Consider the following 24745-nt stretch of genomic DNA (forward strand, 5'->3'; position numbering starts at 1 on the left):
CGGGCACCGCGGCGCCGGAGGCTCGGGTCCCGAGCCCAGGAAGAAGAACCAAGCCAGCGCAGCCGCCGGCACGGAGGGCGGATTTTGGCTCCGCGGGCGCGCCCTCCGCTCCCTCTCGCAGCCGCGCCAGCTTCAGCGGGGCCGGCGACAGGACAGGGGGACCCTGGCCCCTTGCCCCCCCCGGCCCCGGGAGCCGCCGGAGTTGAGACTTCTGCAACTGTTGGCACTCGGAGCGTCTGGTTCTGGTTTTGGCTGTTCACCCTCTTCTCGCCGCCTTGGAGGCACAGCTCCCGGCCGCCCTCTGCCCTCGCGCCCACCCAGCGCCGCCGGGGAGCGGCCCGGGGCGCACTTGGCACCATGAGCCGACTTGGGACTTGCCTGGCCACTTTGACTGGACTTTTGCTAACTGCGGCGGGGGACTCGTTTTCAGGTAAGCGGGGCCTCGCCTGCAGGGGCCTGGGGCGCGCGGGCCGGAGGGGGGCTCTGAACACCGGTAGCTCCGGGGTGGGAGAGCCCGAGCGGCTGACGGCGAGGCCGGGCAGGGGGCGCGGCGGGCTGAGCACAGCGGCTTCCAGTCCCCGGCGCGGGAGCGGGGCTGGCGGGAAGGGTGGGCACCTAGCGCTCGGGCCGGCCGAGCGGAGGAGCCCTGGGGGCTGGCCCAGGAGCCAGGCTCTCATCTCCGCCCCCGCCCCTCCGCGGCCTGGGCGTGTGTCCGCGAGGACGGCGCCACTCGGAGTCCCCGGTCGGCTCCGGGAGCAACAGCGGAAAACTTTGCCTGAAGTTGGGAGCTGCAGCCGCCGGCCGCCGGGCGTGGGCGCTGCGCGGTCCTTTTCGCCGCGAGCGGTTGCCGGGTTGCCGTGCCCGCTGCACCCGCGCGATCGGTGGACCCGGCGGCGGCGATGATCTCCAGTTCCCTGCCCTCCCGCCTCCGCCCGGCCCGCCGAGGCCGTGACCTCCGCTCGTACTGGCATTCGGGAGGCTGCCCGGGAGAGCCGAGGCGGCGGCCTCGCAGGTTACTGCAGGAGGATCGGGCCCCAGGGTCCGGGCAACCGCGGCTCTGGCCCTCCGGGCTCTTCCTCCGTACCTCTGGCCCAGCGGAGCACCCGGCCAGGGGCAGCGGTCAGCCCGCCCCGCGGCCCGCGGCCGGGGGTGGGCAGGAAAGGGAGTGCGGGGAGGTGCCCGCTGCGCGCCTGCAGTCGGAGCCCGGAGAGCTCCTTGCGGGAGGACGCGTAGCCGGGAGTTGGGGGTCAGGAGGGGCGCGAACCCTGCCTGGTGTTACCTGGAGCACACACGTGGATGGACAGCCAACGCTTGCACACCTGCACACTTGTACACTTTCTCGCGTGTGTGTCAGTTTCATTAAGGTCTACGTAGAATGGTGGAACTGGGCTTTTTTTTCCTTTTAATATAAAGCCTGTTATTTGGCCTTGAACTTGGGCTGCAAAATAGGTTTCTATGTTTATTCCGGAGGAATGAGTAAGTTGAATTTTTTTTCTTTTTTTAATTTGATGAGGGAGAATTTCACAGATGGTAAAACACATATTTTAAAACGTTGGAGACTTTTCCCTCTGGCCTTCCGACCAGTGAAAACTTAAATCTTTACTTCCTGGAGTCTGGGGGACACGCAGGCGCAGAGGCCATGCCCCACGTTGATGAGCCCCGAGACCCTTGACCACAGTTGGACTCCAAGGAAGCCGAGCGTGGAGTTAGCTGCTCGCTGTATGCTGTCAGTTTCAATACAGAAATACCCTTTCCCGAAGTTTAATATGCCCTTAACTGTCTGGTAATTGCACGTGCGCCAGAGGACTTAACAAAACGATCCACTGCTGTCTGCTATAAAATTGATGCCGATTTTGGCTTGCGTTCTTTTTTACTGGTGAATTATGGAGTAGACTCGCTAGTTTTAGAGCCTTGTAACTCATTAGTGTTAGAAGCCAAGGATGAGGGCCTCAGTGATGGTTTTCTCTTTATTAAGATCCATAGCTCCCTGCCTGGGATTTGTTTCAAGTTAAGCTGTGTCAGAAAGCGTTTGGATGGATTTTCAAGAAGTGGGTAAGGGATTGGGGTGGAGGTGGGGAACAAATATTTACGTAGTTTATTTAAATGATGAGTTTCTCATCATTAAAAGGAACTTCAGCCTAAGTAGTACTGACCTATGTCCTTGTTAATGCTTATGTAAATTAATAGTCAAACCAAAGAGACTTTGCTTTTACTAAATTTTATCCAGGTTTTTCTTTCAGAGGAAGTGCATCATTCTATTTGTTATCCTACCAGTAATTGAACTGTGCCTTCATTTTTTCTTTTTTTTTTTTTTAATTTGGAAAGCCAGAGTTAACCTAGTATGGAGGAACTGAAGGGCAGTATCCCAGAGAATGCTTAGAAATGATGAAATTTAAAAAAAAATTGAAGTTGGCAAATTTTGTGTGTGCAGGGATCAGATAAATTACAGTGTATCATGGTTTTGCCCTCCACTTTGGGTTTTAGGTGGGAAGTACCTGTGGGAAGCGCTTAATGCTTTGGAAAAGTCAGTTTTTTATTTTTGAAAATTTTTTTATGTTGGGAAAGTTAATTCTGATGTTATGAGTGATACCGACACTTATTTCTCTTTATGAGTCTTCTGGATATTTGGCTGCTGGTCACCTGACATGAGGATCCTTTTAGAGACAGAGGAAGTAGATTGTAAGTGGCTTGAGGGCAAAGTCAGTTATTTTTTCTTCTTGGTTCCCATAAAACACTTACATAGAGCCCTAGACCCAACAGACACTCACATTTGTTGAATAAATGACTGATGTGAATTCTGATCATTTGCAGACATTCAAATTGTACATGAACTGGCTGACACAGCAGGGAGGGAGAGGAAGGACTATCAGGCATTAGACTGGCTTGCATTGTCCCGGCTTTTGAAATTGACATTTTCATCACAGATTCTTCTCAGCCTCAGTGCAACCAGTGGACTGAATCAGGAGGCTTTATGTAATCAGTGGAGAGGTGTTTTTTTTTGTAACCAAGATTTGTACACAAGACACTTTGCTGTTTCCCCTCTTTTGGAATGCATTCACAATTGATGTGATTGCTGATTAATCATTTCTGGAGGGTACTGCACATAATTTAGATGCTAGATATAGGAACTAAACACTTTGGAAGAAAACAGAAAAGATTTAGGTTTTTTTGTTGTTGTTGTTCAGGAGGCCTTTTATTTAAACATTTCATTTTAAACGTCACTTTCCGTTTTTACAATTTCTAAGTTGTTAAGCAAGATATTGGAGGCTCACTTTCTGCCTTCTATCTAGGCTCTGTATGATCATTCAGAAGAACTTTTGCAAAAAAGTATGCAAGTAAGAAGCAAGGCAGAAAGTGAAATCATTTTTGCTTCTGCTTAATACTGTCTTTTCCATAGTGAAGCCAAGTAGCTGGCAAGTCATACTTCTTTGACCCATTTTCTTAAAAGCCAGGTGGTAATATATACTATACAAGGAAGTGTTTGGTTTTATATAATAATGAGATTGATGTGATAAATTCTAGTAAGCAAGCCTTGGTTTGCAGAAATAGAAATACAAACAGATTTCCACTACACTGTTTAGAACAGATTAAACCTTAATATAATTTTGTGAGTTTGAAACTCTCCTGAAGAAATGTATTCTTTAAAATACTCTTTTAAGGACAGTTGGGGGGAAACAGCTGAAATCTGAATTGAGTCTGTAGTTGAATTAGTAGAATTGTACCAACATTTAGTTTCTTCATTTTGAATAATTTGAGTAGTTAAGTCAGATGGAGAAGGCAATGGCACCCCACTCCAGTACTCTTGCCTGGAAAATCTCATGGACAGAGGAGCCTGGTGGGCTGCAGTCCATGGGGTCACTAAGAGTGGGACACGACTGAGCGACTTCACTTTCACTTTTCACTTTCATGCATTGGAGAAGGAAACGGCAACCCACTCCAGTGTTCTTGCCTGGAGAATCCCAGGGACGGGGGAGCCTGGTGGGCTGCCGTCTATGGGGTCGCACAGAGTCCGACACAACTGAAGCAGCTTAGCAGAAGCAGCAGCAGTTAAGTCAGATGTCCACACAGGGGAAGGTGGGAGAAACATGTACTTGAAATCTTTGTACTATTTTTGCAACTTTTCTATAAGTTGAAAGTCATTTCAAAATATAAGATTTTACAGTACCCTTTACAGAGACTGTGAATAGATTTGTTAAGCAGTTTGTTTTATTTTTTCTTTTTCGGATAACTAGAGTCATGACATTTTACATTTTTCTGTTGCTTCAATGAGATTGATAATGGATGTGATGAAAAGATTGTAAATTTAAATCACTGCGTGTGAAAGAGATATGCCAAGAAATCACTGTACATTTTTAGTGTTATATGGATGTAAAGAAGTATTGCTCGAGCTTAATCAATTGTTCTGATCTGCAAAATCACAGGTTTTAGTCTCTGATGTTTTCAAAGGGTTGGTTCACAAATTTTCAGTAGAAAAGTTACTTACATATATTGATATATAGATAAGCGTGTATATAATTTGCGTAATTCTAAATGAACTTTCCCTAATGAGCAAGTAATCTGAATTATATCTTCAGATGATATAAAACCATGTATGAATGAAACACAGCCTTTTGTTTTGGGAAAAGTTGATTTTTGAATTTAGGTATTTCTCTGACAATTCTATGGAAGTCGGTAGCTTTATTTAAAAATTTCATAGTTTCATAACAATTGTACATTCTAGGAATTGATAGGCTGTATGTATCTGTTTCAGTAGAGGCACTGTTTGGGGTTAAGTAGTGTTTTTCTCAGTTTTTGTTTTAGGGTTAGTTTTCTAGAATGAGTGTGTCTAACCTGAATATCCTAAGATATAGTTTTCAGTTAGGGGACAGGCATTTTAATAAGTACTTACATACTTTTTCAACAGTATAACATTTCTTAAGGCAGTGTCTACTGTGCTTTGTAATTCTAGGAGTCTTCTCTTTGAAAACCAACTTTCCCACAAACTTTTCTCAGGCTTCTTCTTATCTTTAGGACTACAGCCTGTTAATCAGCTTCTTTTGTAAGTGAGAGAAGGTTTCATTACTTATGTTTTTCAAACTCATTAGTGAAAAGTTTAAGGAGGATGCACAATAACATAGACCTCCCATCATAAGAGGATGCTGTTTCTCTAGTTCCTAAAATACTGCAGTGGTTTAGCATTTAGTCTGATCAGAAAGACTGCTTTTACTCTGTTGCTCTGAAAAAGAACTCAGCGGAGGAAAACAGTAGGTAGGGCTGGTGTTAGGTGGGAGGCAGGAAAGTTTTAGTCATCACCTCCATAGCCTGTGGCCCCCTGCCTTCCAGGGGCCCCTGGCAAGGTCAGGATCTGATGAAGAGGTGGGAACGTGGGGAGGGAAAGAGAAGAACACAGGCCGAGGAGGGTGGGGGGTTGTGTGTGCTCACGTGTAGGAACACAGGTGTGCAGATCTTGTTAGGATCGTGTGCAGGTTAAGGATCCAGAGAGGATCAAGTGTGCAGGAAGATCGGGCTGATGTCCTACACCTGGGTGGCTTTAGGTTGCCTGGGGGGTGGGGCGTGGGAGTGTTTCGCCAGTGCTTCCACTGAGCTGTGTTTATACCCATGCTGCTCAAAACCAAGTGTGCTCGAGGGTCACCAGGAGCGGTCCTTCCCAATCTTGGTCTCTATGGCCGGCCGTGGTGATTCTTTTGTCCAGGCCCCCAAAGCATCCACAGGTGATCCTGGCCACCTTTTGAAAAACATTATTCTAAAAGAGTCATCCTTGGATGAACAGCCTCAGCATCACTCAGGAACAGGTAGACAGGTAGACTCCTGGCCCCACCCAGAGGGATAAAAATCTGAAAGTCCAGGGTGGGGCTGGAGGCATGGGGACAGCAGTAGATACTAGAACTAACCCTCCAGGTGCTTGGGATGCTGGACAGAGCGTGAGTTCTGAAAGGCCTGGGATTCTCAGCCTGCACTTTTCAGCCTCCCTTGACAAGAGCAGAAAGTACCAGAGATACAACTGAAACTCACATCCATGCACGTAGTAACCCCCACCCCCACTGTGAACACAGCCCAAATTACGAAACAGGCTGATGTGATGGTGTTGTGACTCTCAGTCTCTTAGCGCGACATTTCAAATAATGTTCTTATCTGCAGAAGATATTGGATCCAGCCAGTTGTAAATTGACAATGAAAAAAAATTTCCTTTAATTTTACTTACCGCAATATAAAGTTTTAATTAAATTTTGCAGTCACTGAAAATTAGCCACTGGAAATTTCTGTGGGTTGACACTGTGTTTCAAAGATATTTGTTGACTTGTTATAATAAGCACATAGCCCAGTGCACCTATTAAAATGATACTTTCTATTCAAAGTGGATATTGAGCATTACTGCTGGGAAAGCCCCTTTAGGGGATTGCAGAAGGCATTGGGGGTGGTCATGGGCAAAGATCAGAAGGATACAGTTACAGTACTTTGGAAAGTTGTCCAATTATTTAAAGTTTCAAAATCTACTGAAATAGAAAGAAACAAGGAATTTCTTAGGCAAGAATGAGGAATTAATGTGCATAAAATTTGGAATTTTAATATGGGAATGTGACACTTTGCCTTTGGAAATGAAGGAGCTTTTTAATATAGATCTTTGTAAAGTATTGATAATGTACTCTTATGAGTCTCCCAGGATAGCACCTCGTTTTTCTATTTTCCGCCAAAGACCATCCCTGCTTCTCTATCCTTAAACACTCCAGGTAAACAAAATGGATTGTGATGTCATTTAACGGATTTACCTTGAAACATTATCAGCAAACTTTCAGAGAATACGTGGCGGGCAGAGTGCTTTCCATACGGCAGGCAGGCCTCCAGCTCCCTACTCCTCTGGCCGCTGTCCCCAGCCCATCAGCAGGTGTAGCTGCCCAGTGGGTGTGTAGGCAGGGGTATCACCTAGCCTCATCCGCATAGCTCCCTGGATGCATCCACTGAGAGCTGAAGGAAGGCAAGGTTTGGAGGGAGCCTGCATCTGCTGTGATGACTCGTTCACATCAAATGAAATTCTTCAGTGGAAGTTGCTGCTTTACTTGTAATTCACTTTGTTTTAGTTCAAAACTGACCCCAGGACAACTTCAGACTCTGTAGTGATTATTTCTCCTTTGTTCCTCTTTTTGGTTGTATCCTGTGTGAGTATTCAGTGGTGTCTGACTCTTTTCGGCCCCATGGACTATAGCCCACCAGGCTCCTCTGTCCTTGGGGTTTTCCAGACAAGACTACTGGAGTGGGTCGCCGTTTCCTTCTCCATGGCTGTATCCTAAGTGGCCGCTGTTCTGTATATAGCAGTGGCACTTGGAGAAATAGATTATCTGGCAGCTATCTAAGAGTTCAGGGTAACTTACGGAACTTTCTCCATCAAGTCTTTCGGTAATCGACCAGAAAAGTGGCCACGTGCAGATGTGTGACATAGATATGAAGAGCGTGGGCACCTCGCTTCTGTCTGCAGGAGACTCCTTTCCCAACATTGCTGGTTCAGGTATATAATGCAGGCAGTCATTAAACTTTGCATGGATACCTCATAGCCTGCCAGGCTCCTCTGTCCATGGGATTTCCTAGGCAAGAATACTAGAGTGTTACCTGAGTTAGTCCATTTTTCTGCTTAAAACTGAGAAGAATCCCGAGTCCTTAAAAACTTTTTCTGTGATGTGAAAGGTTTGGGCCCTGAATTGGAGGCAGAGGGATGGTGGAGGATCAGATGGAAGGATCTTACTTACTTTCACGCTGGGGCTGCAAGGGAGGGAAACTGTTATGGTCAAGAATCCAGGACCTGCAGCTGAGAGAGAATGAGGGTCAAATTGTCAGAGGCTTGTGAAAACAGAGTTTTTAGACTCTCCCTTGAAGGAGGGAGCTAGCATTTAATAGAATGATTTATTTAAAAATACAACAGCTAGGCAGAAGCAAAGCATGTGGTTTGTATGGGCCTCAGAACAGAAACACTTAGAGAGCATCCGTTTGTTTTCAGATGGTTGCGTATTCCCTTTCATCTCTTTCCTATTCAATATGCAGAAAGCAGATTTATTGCAGACAGTGAGAATATGTTTTAGTTTGAGTTACCATGGAAGGCAGAGGCCTGGTACTTCTCCCTGATTCTAGTGGTGGAATCACAACAGGGTCTAACATGGGCTTCTGACTGTGGATGGGATGGGGAGGCGCTGGATCACACCCTTCCTGCAGTCCATTCTGAGGGTTTCTGTTTGATCTGTCTTCTCTGGTGTAGTCTGAGATGTTTTAAATAATGTTAAAACCACAAGTTTGAAGTTGCCTCATTGTGATATTCTCCCTAGATACAAATATAAAATTGTCTAAAGCATTTCTTTTAAAATAAATACTCATAATGTATAGAATCAAGTTACAGTGTTTTGCATTTAGTAATCACATAATCTTTTTATACAGTTCTTGGGGTTGTCATGGCAAGTATACTGGGGTGGTTTGCCATCTCTTTGGATCCTCTAATGGATCACGTTTTGTCAGAACTTTCCACTAAGACCCATGCTTCTTGGGTGGCCCTACACAGCATGGCTCAAAGCATTATTGAGTTACACAGCCCCCTTTGCCATGACAAAGGGGTTACTTGATGCCAAGAGTGGACTCATTGGAAAAGATCCTGATGCTGGGAAAGACTGAAGGCAGAAGGAGAGTAGGGCGACAGACGATGAGATGGCTGGATGACAAAACCAATGCAATGAACATGAACTTGGGCAAACTCTGGGAGATGGTGAGAGACAGGGAGGCCTGGCATGCTGCAGTCTATGGGGTCACAGAGTCGGACGTAAGTGGGCGACTGTACAACAACAATCACATAGTAAATTAATAAACTCAACAAATATTTTGGAATGAGTGAATGATTGAATAAAGTTCTCTTAGGGAAGAGAAAACACAAATTACTTCTGCTTACTGCTGATTTTTTTTCCTATGAAGTTTGATTTTTTAAAAGCATTTATAGTAATCTTAACAGTATGCTCAGGTGGTGGGTTTGGTGCTTGATACCCTTAGAAATTAATAGGCACATAGAGATTCAGTTGCTAAATTTAAAGGAAAAAGGTTACCTTTTGTTAATTAAATGTGTAAAAATGAGCCTATAATTTTTATCATATGTAATAAAAATTTATAAATCAGTTAGTGCCATAAAGTAGAATTTTGGTATTATACTGATCTCTAAGAAAGAAAAAAGAAATTCACTATGTGGTAGATAAGCATGATTTGATTTTAGTTTCTGGTGTATTAAAAGAACCGTGTATCACCAGGAAGAAGCTGCCATGACAGGGAGTAATAGATATCATCTCCTGCTTTATTTCTGATATAGAGTGAAATTGATTACACCTGCTCAGAGCTCAGCCCGCGCATTCCCATTGCTCGTCTGCGGTACAGCAGGCAGGCTCTCCTTGCTTCTTCATTCACTGTGGCGTATTCTCAAGTGAGGAAACTTAATAAAAAGAGGCTGCTTTGACAACAGTCCTGTGACCTGTGTTCTCCACTGCCTTGACTTTTCACATCCAGGCATCTGAACGTGGTGTGATGTCTCCCCAACCGTCACCCGTTGGCACATGTCCCGTGTGTATGTTATGGGGATCCTTGCCGTGTTGTCTCTGCTTGTCAGTGACCATTTCATCCTGTTCGGGTGGCTTTTTAGAGAGCCCCTCCCTTTTGTTTCCAGCCCCTGTGGGGAGCTTGCTGAGAGGCCTGTGTTGCTGACCCTCGGAAAGTTTGGAGTGGGGTCTGGCCAGTCCCAGTGGGGCTCGGATCAGTAGAGGGTGTTGTTAATTAAATGGCCTGATGTCGGCTATGGGGTCCTGGAGGGGAGGAAAGAGGGCAGAGACCGCCCCCCCCCCCCCCGGGAGATCAGGTGTTCCTGATTTTGAAATCTCTTTCTACCACTGAACAGCAGTGTGGCCTTGGACATGGTATTTGATTTTTGAGTCTCAGTTTTGTTTTTTGGAAAAACACTTTGTAGTATTATGGTGAAGACTAAACAAGCAGACCAGCTCTATGAGGTTGGGAGGCACCCACATCCCTTGGGTATAACCACATAAGCTCCCTACTTTTATGTCAGAAAGCTTTGTATATTGACAATTTCATATGGCTCAAACTTCTCTGGGTCCAGGACTTTAGTATTTGAGTGTCCTGGGGGCTCAATGGGTGATGTGTTTGTAGAAGTGCTAAAAAAATATGTATGTTATAAACATAAGGCCAGTATTATATTTTAAAAGAAAGACACCCTGAGAATCACAAAATGACCCCTCAGAATTGGCACCATGAAAAGCCAGGACTGCTTAGTTCCAGAAGGCAGTTCTGGACACCTGCATTGGATTCACCCAAAGCTCTTCTTAAAAAAAAAAAACAACGAAGATTACTGGCCCTGCATGGGTACTGAGTCACAGCCTCTGGAAGGGGCCACCGAAACTGGTAAAGAAACACCCGGACCCCGAGATCTTCATACTCGCTAAAGTTGAAAGAGTACCAGCAGGACATTAGCAGGGACTCAGAGACCCTGCCCTTTGGAAAATTTATCACGTCTTTTCTGACTAGTGTTCAGAAAGCGTCCGCGGATCGTGACATGAAGTTTCACGTACCATACTGTAATTGACTGGAGACTGTTTCTCTTAGGAAGCAGAGGCCTTCTGGTGTTGGCAGAGACAATGATTTCTGAAACTTGGTGTTTTATAGAAACCAAGCTGCTTTGTAGTCGTCTTTCAGAGCTTTCCTGGTGGCTCAGCGGTAAAGAACCTGCCTGTCAATACAGCAGATGCAAGTTCGATCCCTGGGTCCAGAAGATTCCCTGGAGAAGGAAATGGCAACCCACTCTGGTATTCTTGCCTGGAGAATCCCATGGACAGAGGAACCTGGCGGGCTACAGTCATGGGGTTTGAGAAGAGTCAGACACGACTTAGTGGCTAACACAACAGCAACAACCCATCTTTCAATCTAATGAACTCCAGTAAATGTGACATCAGTCTGGAATTTTTAGGGTATAACAAGAGAATAAAGATATTTCAGAGAATCAGAACACAGATCATTTTCGATCTCTATATTCGCAGCTGTGAGCCAAAACTTGAGATGACTCATTCAGAGACGGTAACAAGACACGATGATACTGGAGAGAGAATTTTCCAGCACTTATTTCTGTCTGATGTTCATTGAAACATGGACACTGGAGAATAATTGGCCTTAGGGGTCCCCTGAGCAGGGACCAAAAGCGTGACATTTTTATTGCAATAGTTCCTAAAAGACTACCTAACCTCAAGCATGGGCATCCCCTTCTATTAGAGCGCTTGAAATTTCCACCAGCTCATCATTTCGACCAAGGGGGAAAGGTGCTTGTTGAAATGTCATCTCTGGGAGCAGTGGCTCATTAAGTCATCTCAAGTATGACATCCCCAACTCGCTGTCACCTCCCTAAGTTGACATCCTTAGATGTCAGATCTCTCACTTCTAAAATGAAGATGTTTGATTCAAGAATCTAGGTTCTCGCCAAATACTTAGAAAGCCTGAGGACTGTTACCTGAGTTCACTTGAGTTTGTCAGGTAGCATGGTGTAAAGGAATGAGACCTGCATCCGTAGGTTGTTTTTGATAGAGGAGGATAGGTGAAATGTCTCAAACAGTGGATCAATCTGAGATGCTGCCTCATACAGCAGGAAGGTGCTTGTTACAAGAAAGTGGGTATAGCAGGCATGCTGGAAGGATTTTAGGTGCTTCCTATGATTGTTCAGCTTTTGTTTCTTCCTGCCTCTGCTCAACTATGCACAGATAAAACCCACTTTTTTCCCCCTCGATATTTGGGGAAGAAGCTGCCAGCCATAGCAGCCACCCAAGTCTGCCGCAACTACACCATTTAGGCTGATATTTTTTGTTTAACTCTTGGCACCGTGGGTAGGCCTTATTTCAGGGATTTATACTGGGCACTTATTGTGTGCTGGGTACCATGCTGTTTGTTGTCGTTCAGTCGCTCGTCGTGTCCCACTTTTCACGACCCTGTGGACTGTAGCCCGCCAGGCTCCTCTGTCCATGAGATTTCCCAGGCAAGAACACTGAAGTGGGTGGCCATTTCCTTCTCTAGGGAATCTTTCTGATGCAGGGACTGAACTTGCGTCTGCTGCTTTGCAGGTGGATTCTTTACCACTGAGCCATCAGGGAAGCCTGGGTACCATGCCAGGAGGGTATGGTATTCTCAAAACTGTCCATGCTCAGTAGCTCATCAGAGCTTAGCTGAGATCACTGCTGGGAGCTTTGGTGGGTAAAGCTATCTCTGTTCCTAACAAAAGCCAGGCCCCCTGAGCAAGGGCTGTGTGCACTGTCTTCTCTCTCCTCTCCCCACCCCTCCCTGTGCACACAGATGAGTGTGTGATAAGCTGCTTCAGCCATGCAGAAAAATCAGGTTGTCTTTTCCTGATTTATGCCTCGATGCTATCCACCTGTACTGAGATGTGCTCCATGCAAAAGCATTCCAGGTGGAGTGTTGGGTCTGTTAGGAAGGTGCTGAGTGTTTTATTATGTGATGTAGAGTCTTTAGACTTGGAGGAGGGCATGGCAACTCACACCAGTACTCTTGGCCTGAAGAATCCCCATGGACAGAGGAGCTTGGTGGGCTACAGTCCTTGGGGTCGCAAAGAGTTGGACACGACTGGGCGACTAAACAAGCACAGCACAGAATCTTTAGAATGAGCCTCTGGGGAGCTGTCCTGGGTCTCACTTCCAGGAAAAGGTGTGACTTCCCTTATGAACGTACTTTCTTCTTGTGGGCAAGGCGAATTGTATAACCCATCAAGTTTTCCTCTCTATGTTGGCTGTTTGGATGCCAGATTCAGATGTGTGGGCTGAAGGAGTTAGAACTTTTTTGAACAGAAAGCCTCAGCCAAACTGGACTTCATCAAACAGGATTTGTTGGCTTGTGCAAAGAGAAGGCTGTGGGTGGCCCAGTTGGTCCTGGTGGCTTGAGCCTTTCTCTCTAAGCATCTTTGCTGGGTGTTTCTAAGGAGTTACAGGCTGAATCCTCCAGCCCCAAGCCCCAGCGAAAGAGATAGTCCCTCCTCCAGCAGCACAGACCACGCCTCCCTGTGGTTCATGGAGTCAGCTCACATCACCTGTTCCCACTTTAACCTCGTGCCCTGCTTGGCCAGCACACTGGACCAGGCATGGGGTCAGCCCTCAGGAGCCATGGGGAATGAGAGTGTGGAAACTGGGGCTGCTCCATGGAGGCGTGGGTTCTGTTACCAGCTGGAGGGAGTAGCTGCTGACTGGGCCTAAAACAGAAAAATGCCCAGAGCCACCATCTCTGCCATAGAACCTGAATTCTGGTTCCTTTTCTTGGTCTTGGTATCCTCTTCACTCATCTTGTGCGTTCGTGCTAAGTTGCTTCCGTCATGCCCGACTCTTTTGTGACCCATGGATTTTAGCCCGCCAGGTTCCTCTGTCCTTGGGATTCTCCAGGCAAGAGTACTGGAGTGGGTTGCTGTGCCCTTCTCCAGGGGAATCTTACCAACCCAGGGGTGGAGCCGATATCTCTTAAGTCTCCTGCGTTGGTAGGTGGGTTCCTTACCGCTAGGGCCACCTGGGAAGCACTTGTCTCACCTTATTCTAATTTATCTTGCTGTTTTACGCATCATGATAAATTGATTGAATCTCTTGGAACTGGGTGGTGATAGCAGAAAATAATTGAGTTCCAAAGTCTTAGTGTCTGAGTCAGTCAAAGGCAGCTTTTGTGTGTGTGCATTTCTTTACATCCTGGTGACACGTGGAACAGTCTCAGCTCACTAACAGTGAAGAACATGGGTGTGGGAGGAGGCAGGGAGGGTTTTAGAGCTGAGCTCAGTAGTTTCTCAACTTACTTTTCAAAGCACCATGTTTTTTAGTAAAGTAAAATCTTACATAGGTAGGAAAGCATAAATATCTGTTGGTTAACAAAATTTGTTGTGGGCAGGTTTAAAAAGTGACCCTTCAAATTGGAGAAATAAGTGTTTGATGGACTACTACCCAGTAACAGATGCCCCCAAATCTGATGGCAGAAACCAGGGGACCCCAACCTCATTGATCTAATGCCTGATGATATGAGGTAGAGCTGATGTAATAATAATAATAGAAATAAAATACACGATGAATGTAATGTGGTTAAATCATCCTGAAGCCATGACTCGCCCTCCCCACCTGCCCCCTGCCATTGTTGATCAGTCGCTCAGTCGTGTGTAACTCTCTGCAACCCCATGGACTGCAGCACGCCAGGCTTCCCTGTCCTTTACCCTCTCCCAGAGCTTGCTCAAACTCATGTCCATTGAGTTGGTGATGCTGTCCAACCATCTTGTCCTCTGTTGCCCCCTTATCTTCGTGCCCTTCAATCTTTACCAGCACCGGGGTCTTTTCCAAGAGTTGGCTCTTCTCATCAGGTGGCCAAAGTATTGGATGCCCCCAGGTGTCCTGTCCACCAGGTCTGTGGAAAAATTGTCTTCCACATAGCTGGTCCCTGCCACCAGATAGGTTGGGGACCACTGGTGCACACTGTTTTTTGCACCTACTGTTTTTTGTGTTCTATGGATGGGGAGCGTGCCTGCTGGTCTGAACTGGGAATGTATGCTTTCTGTCTGTGTCTCTACTCAGCTGACCTTGGCTGGCCTCTCTTGACACTCTAAGGTTGGCTGGCTGCAGGCTGGTCTAGGTTTGGCTTTGGCTGGGGCGGCTGGGCTCCCCTCCCTGGGGTCCTCTGCAGGCAGGGTTTCCAGAGAGACAGCAGAGGGGGCCAAGGCCTCTTGACTTACTCTTGGGGAGGGCACATCGTCACTCCTGCCTCACCCTCTCGTCACAGTCACATGGCTAGCCTTGAATCCAGGGTAGGGGAACATACCTCCCCCTTGATGCATGGGGCAGTTGGGCCACATTGCGAAGGGTAGACGTGGACACAAGGGCAGGGCAGAAGCGGGGCCCCACACAGGGCCCCTGGGGCCTGCGTCCTAGGTGCTTCTTTGCAGAGCACAGTTGAGAAATCACTGGCGCGTGAAAAAAGGAAATATGGGATTGCAAGCCCTGCGTTCCAGGGCCCCTCCGCCACTGGCCATCCTCCGAGGGGAAGCCATTGAACTCGTGGAGCTCAGTTCCTTATCTGTAAAAAGGGTCATTCTGGGATGCTGTGGTTCAGAGGCTGGCCTCAGAGATCGCCTGTGATAATGGATGCTCTGCAAAGAGACAAACAACTGTGTCCCGAGGTGTATTCTGGAGGGACTGATAGGCTGCTCGTACCTGAGTCACCCTGGCTGTGTCATTCATCCCTTGGGACAGTCCCCTGGCCTCTCCAAGGCTGGTTTCTTCATCTGTGGAGAGCAGTGCTGTGTCACCCCTGGTCACCCTGTGGACAGCACAGTGCCTGGTGTGTGAAACCAGTGGCCCTGTTCTTAGAGGCCGGTGACCATGGGATAAGCTTGAGGCTGTGTGCTTCCTTTAAGGTCTGAAAACCCCAAGGGGTGTGGTTCTGCAAGCCCCAGGTTTTCTTCCATTTCTGATCCAATTTATTAGCTTATTGCTCTGTCCTCGGGCTTCCCAGGAGGGAAAAGTGAACAGGAATATCACTGCCACACACTGCGGGTCCTGTATGTTAGTTACCTCCCGAAACTATCCTGTGGGTGGCGCTGTCACCTGATGGAGTTTTCTGGAGTTGAGGCCCCAACATTTCAGGATGTGGCACAGACAGTGGGTACAGCTCTTCGTGGACCCAGAGGACTCCATCCGTTCAGAGGCCCAAAGCACAAGTCGTCATTTTTAAGAGTGCTGACTTAGCGACTAAATGACAAGTATTTGGTACAGTTTCTCGTTTTGGTGTTAAAAGTGATTGTAAAGTTGGTACAACCCAGCAATGCACAGTAGTTTATAGCCTCTAAAATAGTAAATTAGAAGGAAAAGTACTCAGCTTTTTAGTGCCTGCATGTTAAGTTGCTTCAGTCATGTCTGACTCTTTGTAACCTTATGGACTGTAGCCCTCCAGGCTCCTCTGTCCGTGGGATTCTCCAGGCAAGAATACTGTAGTGAGGTGCCATGTTCTCCTCCAGGGGATCTTCCTGACCAGGGACTGAACCCACGTCTCTTTTGTCTCCTACATCGGCAGGTGGGTTTTACCACTAGTGCCCTCTGGGGAGCCCTTCTTAGTAACTTGTATGAAATGAATGGATTAGAGACATTGTCTGTACTTTTCACAAGCAGAGGAGGGGTGAATGCTTTCATCTCCAGGGTTTCAAATCCTCTAGAAAGAATTGTATTGTTGTAATATCCTATGTTTAGCATTTGGGGGTCGGATGGAGGTGAAATGTGTAAAGTCCTTTGCAAAGGTCTCGTCTGTGTGCACTCGTGATCTTGGGCAAAATGCCACGAAGGTCAGTGAGGATTTCAGACCTTTCACTCCAGGTGCAGGTGAACAGGCCTTTGGACATTGATGTTAGTCACCTTTAGAACAAATTGCATTTGCCTTTAAGATTGGACAGAGACACAGAGAGCACACAGATCTGTATTTGAAGGGTTGAACACTCTCCAATGAGTCATCATGGCAAAGGACTATTTGGTATATGAAGTTTACAAGGGTGAGGTAGTTTGCTTATTTGAATCACTTTTTTTGCAATATTATGGGGGAGAATTATGCTGAAATAAACTGTGCATTGGGGTTTCCCTAGTGGCTCAGATAGTAAAGAATCTGCCTGCAATTCAGGAAACCTGGGTTCAATCCCTGGGTCAGAACAATCCCCTGGAGGAGGGCATGGCAACCCATTCTAGCATTCTTGCCTGGAGAATCCCACGGACAGAGGAGCCTGGTGGGCTACAGTCCATGTGGTTGCAAAGTTGGACAGGACTGAATCGATGTAGCATACATGCACAGTTGCTTTACATTGTTGTGTTAGTTTCCACTGACAGCAAAGTGAATCAGCTATTTGTATACATACATTCCCTCTGTTTGGTACTTCCTTCCCATTTAGGTCACCACAGAGCACTGAGTAGAGCTCCCTGTGGTATGCAGTAGGTTCTCATTAGTTAGCTGTTCTATACATAGTGGTGTGTATATGTCAATTGCAGTCTCCTGATTCATCCCACCCCTTCTCCCCCCTTGGTGCCCATATGTTTGTTCTCTATACCTGTGACTGTTTCTGCTTTGCAAATAAGAATAACTTCTTGTTTATTCCTACACTTGGTGTCATGCTCCTGGGGTTTCTTTTCTTCCTTTTCCTCTTTCCCCCTCCATCTCCATCTCCTATAATGGGTGGGTTTTATAAGAAGATGAGCCATCTTCTTTTATCTTCTGGGCCATCAGCCCTCTTCCTAAGGAGGTCAGGCTGCTTGGCTTCCTGTTTCTCCTCTGAAGGGTGAAGACAGGACAGAGTGTTGGTCCCAGCGGTGAGTGTGAAAGCACAACCACTGCCTTGCCTGTCAGGCACTTGTGGGTGCATTTATCGGCTTTATTTCTAATCAGCACAGCAGTACTTAAGGGTAAAAAGATTATACTACAACAAAGGGACAACTAATGCTTATTGAATACTTAAAGTGTCTAGGCATTATTCTAAGTGCATTTTATGTGTATCACCTGGTTTAATGCTGATAAGCACATAAGTGACCCCCATTTTATAGGCTGGGGAATAAGCTCAGGGACTAAGCAAAGTGGCCCATCTTAGGCAAATTGCAAGGGTAAAGCTGGAATTTGACCTTGAGCAGCCTGAGTCTGAAACCACCAAGACCCAGAGCCTGCCAGTTCTTCATGTTGGAGGCAGTCACTCTGAACACCCCGTGGTTGTATCCTGCTTCTGTCTTGAACCTCTGGATCTCTTTGTGTCCCTTTGATTGGTCGGCTGGGAAGCCAGGAGGGTGGGTGGATGCTTCAGGTAGACAGGGCAGTGGCCCTGAATGACAGGATGAAGGACCAGGGGGGAACCCCAGCTCTCAGCAGGACTTTCCAGTCACTGGGTGGGCTTCATTCTGGAGACTCTGTTGTCATATCAGTGGCACAACTGGTAAAAATCAGAAACAAAACAAGGATTTGTTGCTGTTGTTTTTGACTCAGTCGCATCTGACTCTGCAAGTCCAGGGTCTGTAGCCTGCCAGGCTCCTCTGTACATGGAATTTTCCAGGCAAGAATACTGGGGTGTGGGTTGCCATTAGCTCTTGCTTTATAAAATCTTATTTTAGGGAAGTGTTTTCCCTGAACTGGGAGCCAATGCCAGTAAGTTCCAAGATCTGTGAAGCTCATGTGTTCAAAGAATTAAAAATAATCAGACACTTCCTTGTATGTTGATAAATTCACATCTGAAAAAAAATTGCATCATATGTTCATATAGTCAAGAAGGAGAGAATTTATTACCTGTGGTAATTACTGACTTTTACAAAAATCTTATAAAGACATCCATCAGAGACAGAATATAAATACCAAAGGGATTTGATACTGTCCATTGGCCATTTAAAACTCCATGAACATGCTTTTCTTTAATTGAGAGAAACTTGACCTACCTACTTTTTCTTTCTGAGCTGGTTATTTACATTTTATTTTTCCATAGAATATCATCCTGTTATAATATGTTTGAACTTGAGAGTCTTTTAGTGATGACTTACCAGACTTCTCTGCAACAAAAAATATGTATAAGATTGAAAGTTTAATTCTCTGTATTTTAATTTAATTCTATTTTAATTTTTAGCAACAGAAATTATGCTTACTGACCTATATTATTAAGTTGACAGCTTGATTACTTTCATTCCCAAAATGGGTCAGAGCAAAAAATTGAAAACCAGCTAGTCTCTAAAGGATTTATCGTCCAGTCCTGCACCTTCCCATTTGCTGGGAAGTAAACTGAGTGGATCACACCTGTTGTTTTTTAAAGGTCCCTTGTTTAAGCAAAATTAGGGAAATATTCAGAAGTTGTTCTGAAAGCAAATACTATTCATTTAATATACTTTAGTCAATGCATGCTTTAAATATACACATATATATGTAAATACACACATATATACATACTTTTTTTTGGTCAGACCTTAAAAATTTAACCCAATTAGCGAGTGAAAAATATCTGTCATATGGATCAAAGCTGTCATTCAAATCAGCCTTACTTTCTATCAGGAAAGGTCTGCTGGTGCTGCCGCTAAGTCGCTCAGTCGTGTCCGACTCTTTGCGACCCCATGGACTGCAGCCTACCAGGCTCCTCCGTCCATGGGATTTCCAGGCAAGAGTACTGGAGTGGGGTGCCATTGACAATTTTTAATTTCAAGTGTGTTAATTTCCATTTTGAGGAAAAGATTTAAAAACAGTACAAAGAAATTATATGACAGATTGCAAAAAGCAGTTTAGTCAAGTTTAAAGTGATGTAGGTTTAATACAATTAATTATATTTTGTTATAAGTTATAAAGCCATGGCAAATCTATACTGCTTCTCATTAATTTATAGGAATGTAATATAATAGACACCCCAAACTGTGAGGTATTATAAATAGAGGATTAGGGTTAGAAAAGCATGCTGTTTTTCTGGTAAATGTGTGTGAATCTGTGTATTGACCTCTGGTGTTTTACCTCGGAATAAAGAACTGTGGACGTACTTTCAAAAATAACTACATCAATTTCTGAAAATTTCAGATTTTCCTGTGGATGTAAAAGAGAGAAGTATATGCTACTTGAAATTGATGCAGCAGCAAACTAAAACAATACATGTTTTTGTTAAGAGAAAATATTAAATATTTTGTTGGGATTGACTTTTATTGGAAACATTGCTTTATGAAGAAATGTTTGATAAAATGGATATTAACTGTTTTACTGTGTAATACAAATAGACTCTAAACTAAATCTGATGGATTTTTATTTGTAAATTTTTCCTGTATAATTTGAAAAATTTAGAAAACGTTAAAATTATATTGAAAAGAATCAGTGCCAGAAATGTCCACACTTTTACTTGTTTGACTATTGTTTTCTTTCCAGCTAATGTCATGCTTGAGTGTGACTATATTTGCTAAAAAAGAATCATTACATTTAAGTACATTTAAAAGTATTTATTGCATTATTATTTACTGGTATAGTTTTTTTTTTTTTTTTTTTAATTTCACTAAGTTTTGGCTCTAAAGTGAGTTCTCTATGGTCAAGGGAAAGAAGTTGTGTGATCATTAAAATTTTATAATATATCTGATTTTATAACATTCTACAAGAGCTAAACTATTCTCTCTCTAGTACATTGTTTTACTTTTAAATGAAATGTGGATACAACAGGGGAAGTCATAGAGCGCTACAGAGAGTGGCTGGGGTTTGATTCATCATTAAAAGAAGGCTTCCTTTCCTTGACAGTCACAGCTCACATTGTTTCTTTGAAGCGTGGATGTCTTTATACTAGAAAGATGCGCCTTCCTTTGGTAAGGTGTGACTCTGGAGAAAGGGCAGGCAGGAAGGAGGACCTACATGACGCTAGAATGGCTGTCGGTGCCCTTTTCCCATCAGTGCTCTGTACCCCTTGGTGCTCTGTGGCCTTAGCTGGCAGGGGGTGGGCTGGAGGGCTGGGGTCCCTGCTCAGTGACTCTGTCGGGATTCTGACACTGAGACTGAACAAATGATGGGGCCAGGCCCCATGACTGGGGTTCTGTAGCCTTTATCTTTCTAGATAGAGATATTAATTTTTAAAAAAGACAACGTTTTTGTTTTTATTTTTTTAATTAATTTTTATTGGTGTATAGTCTGCTTTACAATGTTGTATTCATTTCTGCTGTACTGCAGAGTGAATCAGCTATGTTGTTGTTGAGTCACTAAGTCATGTCCCACTCTTTTGTGACCCCATGAACTGTAGCCCACCAGGCTCCTCTGTCCGTGGGATTCTCCAGGCAAGAATACTGGAGTGGGTTGCCATTGCCTCCTCCAGGGGATCTTCCTGACCCAGGGATCGAACCCATGTCTCCTGCTTGGCAGGCAGATTCTTTACCACAGCGCCACCAAGGGAAGCCCAAATCAGCTATGTTTGCATCTATCCCCTCTTTTTTGGATTTCCTCCCTATTTAGATCACCACAGAGCACTGAGTAGAGTTCCCTGTGCTAAACGGTAGGTTCTCATTAAGTTATCTAGTTTATGCATAGGGGCTTCCCTGGTGGCTCAGCCAGTAAAGCGGCTGCCTGCAGTGCGGGAGACCCGGGTTTGATCCCTGGGTTGGGCAGATCCCCTGGAGAAGGAAATGGCAACCCACTCCAGGACTCTTGCCTGGAAAATTCCATGGAGGCTACAGTCCATAGGGTCATAAAGAGTCATACATGACTGACTTCACGTTCACTTTATGTGTAGTATTCATACGCATTTCCCAATCAAAAAGACAATGTTTTAGAGCAGTTTTAAGTTCACAGCAACACAAAGAGGCAGGTACAGAGATCTGTCCTATGTTTCTGTCCTCGCACATGCGTGGCCCTCCCTTGGCTCCCACCCAGTGGTACTTTTGTTACATTGGATGATTTTGCACAAACAGATCACTATCACGCAAAGTCCGTAGTTTACACGAGGATTCCCTATTGGTGTTGTGTGTCCTGTGGGTTTTGACAAATGTGTGGTGACATGCTTCTTGCAGTTACAGCATCACTGACCTAAAAGTCCTCTTTGCTCAGCCTGTCTTTCTCTCCTTCCCCCAACAGGAAGAGGTAGAAATGTGGCTGGTGAGCTTGGGTTTACAGTAACTCCATCCTGGTCTTGACTGAGTCTGTGACTTGACAAATATTTTATGTCTCTCTGCTTCAGCTCCTCCTCTTGAGATGCAAACAGGTCATTATGACTTAAAAATAATTCAGATGTTAGGACTTGAGCTTCTGAGTCATGAATAATTATACATGAAAACCAAACAGTCAACTCGTGATTTGACCTGAAAGAATCTTGCAAAAACATTACTTTCCCATCGTGTAACTTAAATTTCCAAATGATTGGCAGTTTCCAGTTGAATTCTCACAACTTCGAGGGAATAAGAGGCCCCGGGGGTCTGTGGCCGTCCTTCTGACAGCCTGTGTGTCTCCAAGGCTCTGTGTTTATTTGAGATTTCCTTTCCACTTTATGTGGTCTTTTTGATGTTTCTTTAGTGGGACATGGGTGGGAATTGTCTTACTACTCAGACCTCGAAGCGCAGGTTAAATGGTTTGTTCAGGCCCTAGAGAAAGCCAGGGGTCTGATCTCCCTGAGTTCTAAAGCCAGGTAGCAAAGCTTTTGTGAACCTGCTATTTGGGAAAATGATAAGCATATTATCCCTTTACTAAGAGGAAGACAAATTTCTCGTTGAATTGCTTTCAGAAAATAGAACACCAGCAGCTAGTCATTTTTTCAGTGATTTTCTTCTGTTGTCGTTCAGTCGCTAATTGTGTCTGACTCTTTGCGACCCCATCGACTGCAGCATGTTAGGCTCCCCTGTCCTTCACTATCTCCCGGAGTTTGCTTGGATTCATGTCCATCGAGTCGGTATTTATAATGTCCTTTGAGTGGGACTGGAAAACACAGTAGAATGGCGGGCTATCTGAGGTCAATCCGTGGGCCCCAGTTGTTTCCAGGTGGTGCTCCTCTAAAGCACAGGTCTCTAGAATGTGTACCCTTGAAGTGTGGAAAGATGATGCATTGGGATGCAAAAAGAGGGGACATAATTAAAATATGAAAAAAAATCAATCCTAAGGGCATCAGTAGCAATATATGGAGAATCCCCTGAAAGCAGATTTGGTAAAGCATTATTTAGAGTTGTGAAAAGTTGGGAACTGCTGAAATATCCAACAATAGAGATTGATTAAGTCATGATCTATTCCTGTGATAGGATGTCAGATAGCCACTAGGAGCGATGACAGAAAAGAATGTCTAAAGACGTGACATGATCAGAGTATGGAGATGTGAGACAAAAACCAGTGGTAAAATCAGAAAGTGCTAGTCGCTCAGTCATGTGCTACTCTCTGCACCTCCATGCACTGCAGCCTGCCAGGGTCCTCTGTCCATGGAATTCTCCAGGCAAGAATACTGGAGTGGGTTGCCATTCCCTTCTCCAGGGGATCTTCCCAACTCAGGGACTGAAGTCAGTTCTCCTGCATTGCAGGAAGTGACAAAATCGTGTCTATAGGATAATGCTGATGTTATCAAATGATTCAAAATATTTATTTTTCAAAATTTTTATTAAAAAAAACCCAAACTATGGGAACGTAAAAAAAGAAACACAAGCCAAGATGTTAATAGTGGTTCTTTCTGGATAGTGGCTATATTGGTATTTTTGCTTTCTTTTAATTCTTCTTTGTTTACTTTATTTCCTTAGATGTATTTATATATCCTCTTGTGTTGGGAGAAAGTTATTGAAAATAGTCGTTAGGTAAGAGTTGATGCCATAAGTAATGAACTCAGTAAAGAAGTGTGATGATTTGGAAAGTATGAACTGGCAGAGAGGAACCGAACAGGGAAAAATTCTCAGAGGACGCCATCTACCTCCATTCTTCCTTGCTCTAAAATGTACACAACGCACACGGTAGAGAGGTAGGTGTGAGAATGTACCGCAGTGTGATTTTTAAAACAGATCGTACCCATAGCCAGCTGTCTCCTAATCCACACTTGGCTGGCTTCTCCCCTGGAATTGTTTCTTTGCTGGAGTGTTAATGGATTGGTTAATTTGTGAGCAACATTCCTAATTGTATTAAATCTCTACAACCTTATTAAGCATTTGTGCAGAATTAGATCAGAGAACTTGGGGAAGCAGTGTGCCAGTGGTCGGAGGGAGGGAGGGAAGGGGAGAGGGAGAGAGAACCGGGCTAACAAGTGGGTCTCCCCCCCAAAATAAAACAGCACAGAGAGAAAACCCCACTGCTGTAAGTTCAGCAGGATTCCAAGGCACATGAAATAGCCTTGGTGTAATACCACTAACGAGAGAGAGAGACAGAGTAGAACACCAGAGCCAGCTTGTTCTTTTTATTTAGATCTGTTAGGGTTTACTTTTATTTGGGGAAAAAGAACAAGAACTAACAAACTTTCAGGAGTCTTAGGTTTCCTGGTTGCCTGTGTTTATATTTAGATACCAGGCTACATGTATTCTGTGCTTAAAAAGAATCAGTTTCAGAAAATAGAGCTGGACCATGTCTATTTTGAAAACTAAAGCCTCAATGGACTGAAATATATGGCTTTTTAAAATTTTGCATTGGAATATAGCTGATTAACAATGTTGCGGTAGTTTCAGATGCATAACAAAGGGACTCAGCCATACATATGCATGTATTTATCCTCCCCTAGACTCCCCTCCCATCCAGGCTGGCATCCAGCATTGAGCAGAATTCTCTGTGTTACACAGGAGGTCTTTGTTGGTTATTCATTTTAAATATAGCAGTGTGTGCATATCCATCCCAAATTCCCTAACTGTCCCTTCCCCCATCCTTCCCCCTTGCTCAGCAACCCTAAGTTCCTTCTCTAAGTCTGTCTGTTTCTGTTTTGTAAATAAGTTCATTTGTATCATGTCTTTTTAGACTCTGAATATGAGATGTCATACAATTTTTCTGCTTCTCTGTCTGACTTCACTCAGTGTGACAAGCTCTAGGTCCGCTCACGTTGCTGCAGGTGGCATCATTTCATTCTTTTTGATGGCTGAATAATATTTCATTGTCTATATGTACCAAATATGTGTGTGCATGCCCAGTCGTGTCTGACTCTTTGCAACCCTATGGACTATAGCCTGCTAGGCTCCATGGGATTTTCCAGGCAAGAATACTGGAGTATGTTGCTATTGCCTCCTCCAGGGGATCTTCCCTACCCAGGGATCAAACA

General features: G+C 44.8%; 1 protein-coding gene across 5 annotated transcripts in view; it reads left to right on the forward strand.

Moving 5' to 3' along the window:
- Positions 1–206: 206 nt before the first annotated feature.
- Positions 207–24745, forward strand: part of PTPRM (protein tyrosine phosphatase receptor type M) — a 665201-nt gene continuing 640662 nt past the window's right edge. For all 5 annotated transcript variants that reach the window (XM_059881042.1, XM_024984488.2, XM_024984489.2 and 2 more), the window contains exon 1: positions 207–430. In XM_059881042.1, the coding sequence (XP_059737025.1) occupies positions 358–430 (73 nt within the window). In that variant the 5' untranslated portion in view covers positions 207–357. The remainder of the gene's footprint in view (positions 431–24745) is intronic.

Source organism: Bos taurus, chromosome 24 (genome assembly GCF_002263795.3).
Source record: "Bos taurus isolate L1 Dominette 01449 registration number 42190680 breed Hereford chromosome 24, ARS-UCD2.0, whole genome shotgun sequence".
NCBI lineage: Eukaryota > Metazoa > Chordata > Mammalia > Artiodactyla > Bovidae > Bos > Bos taurus.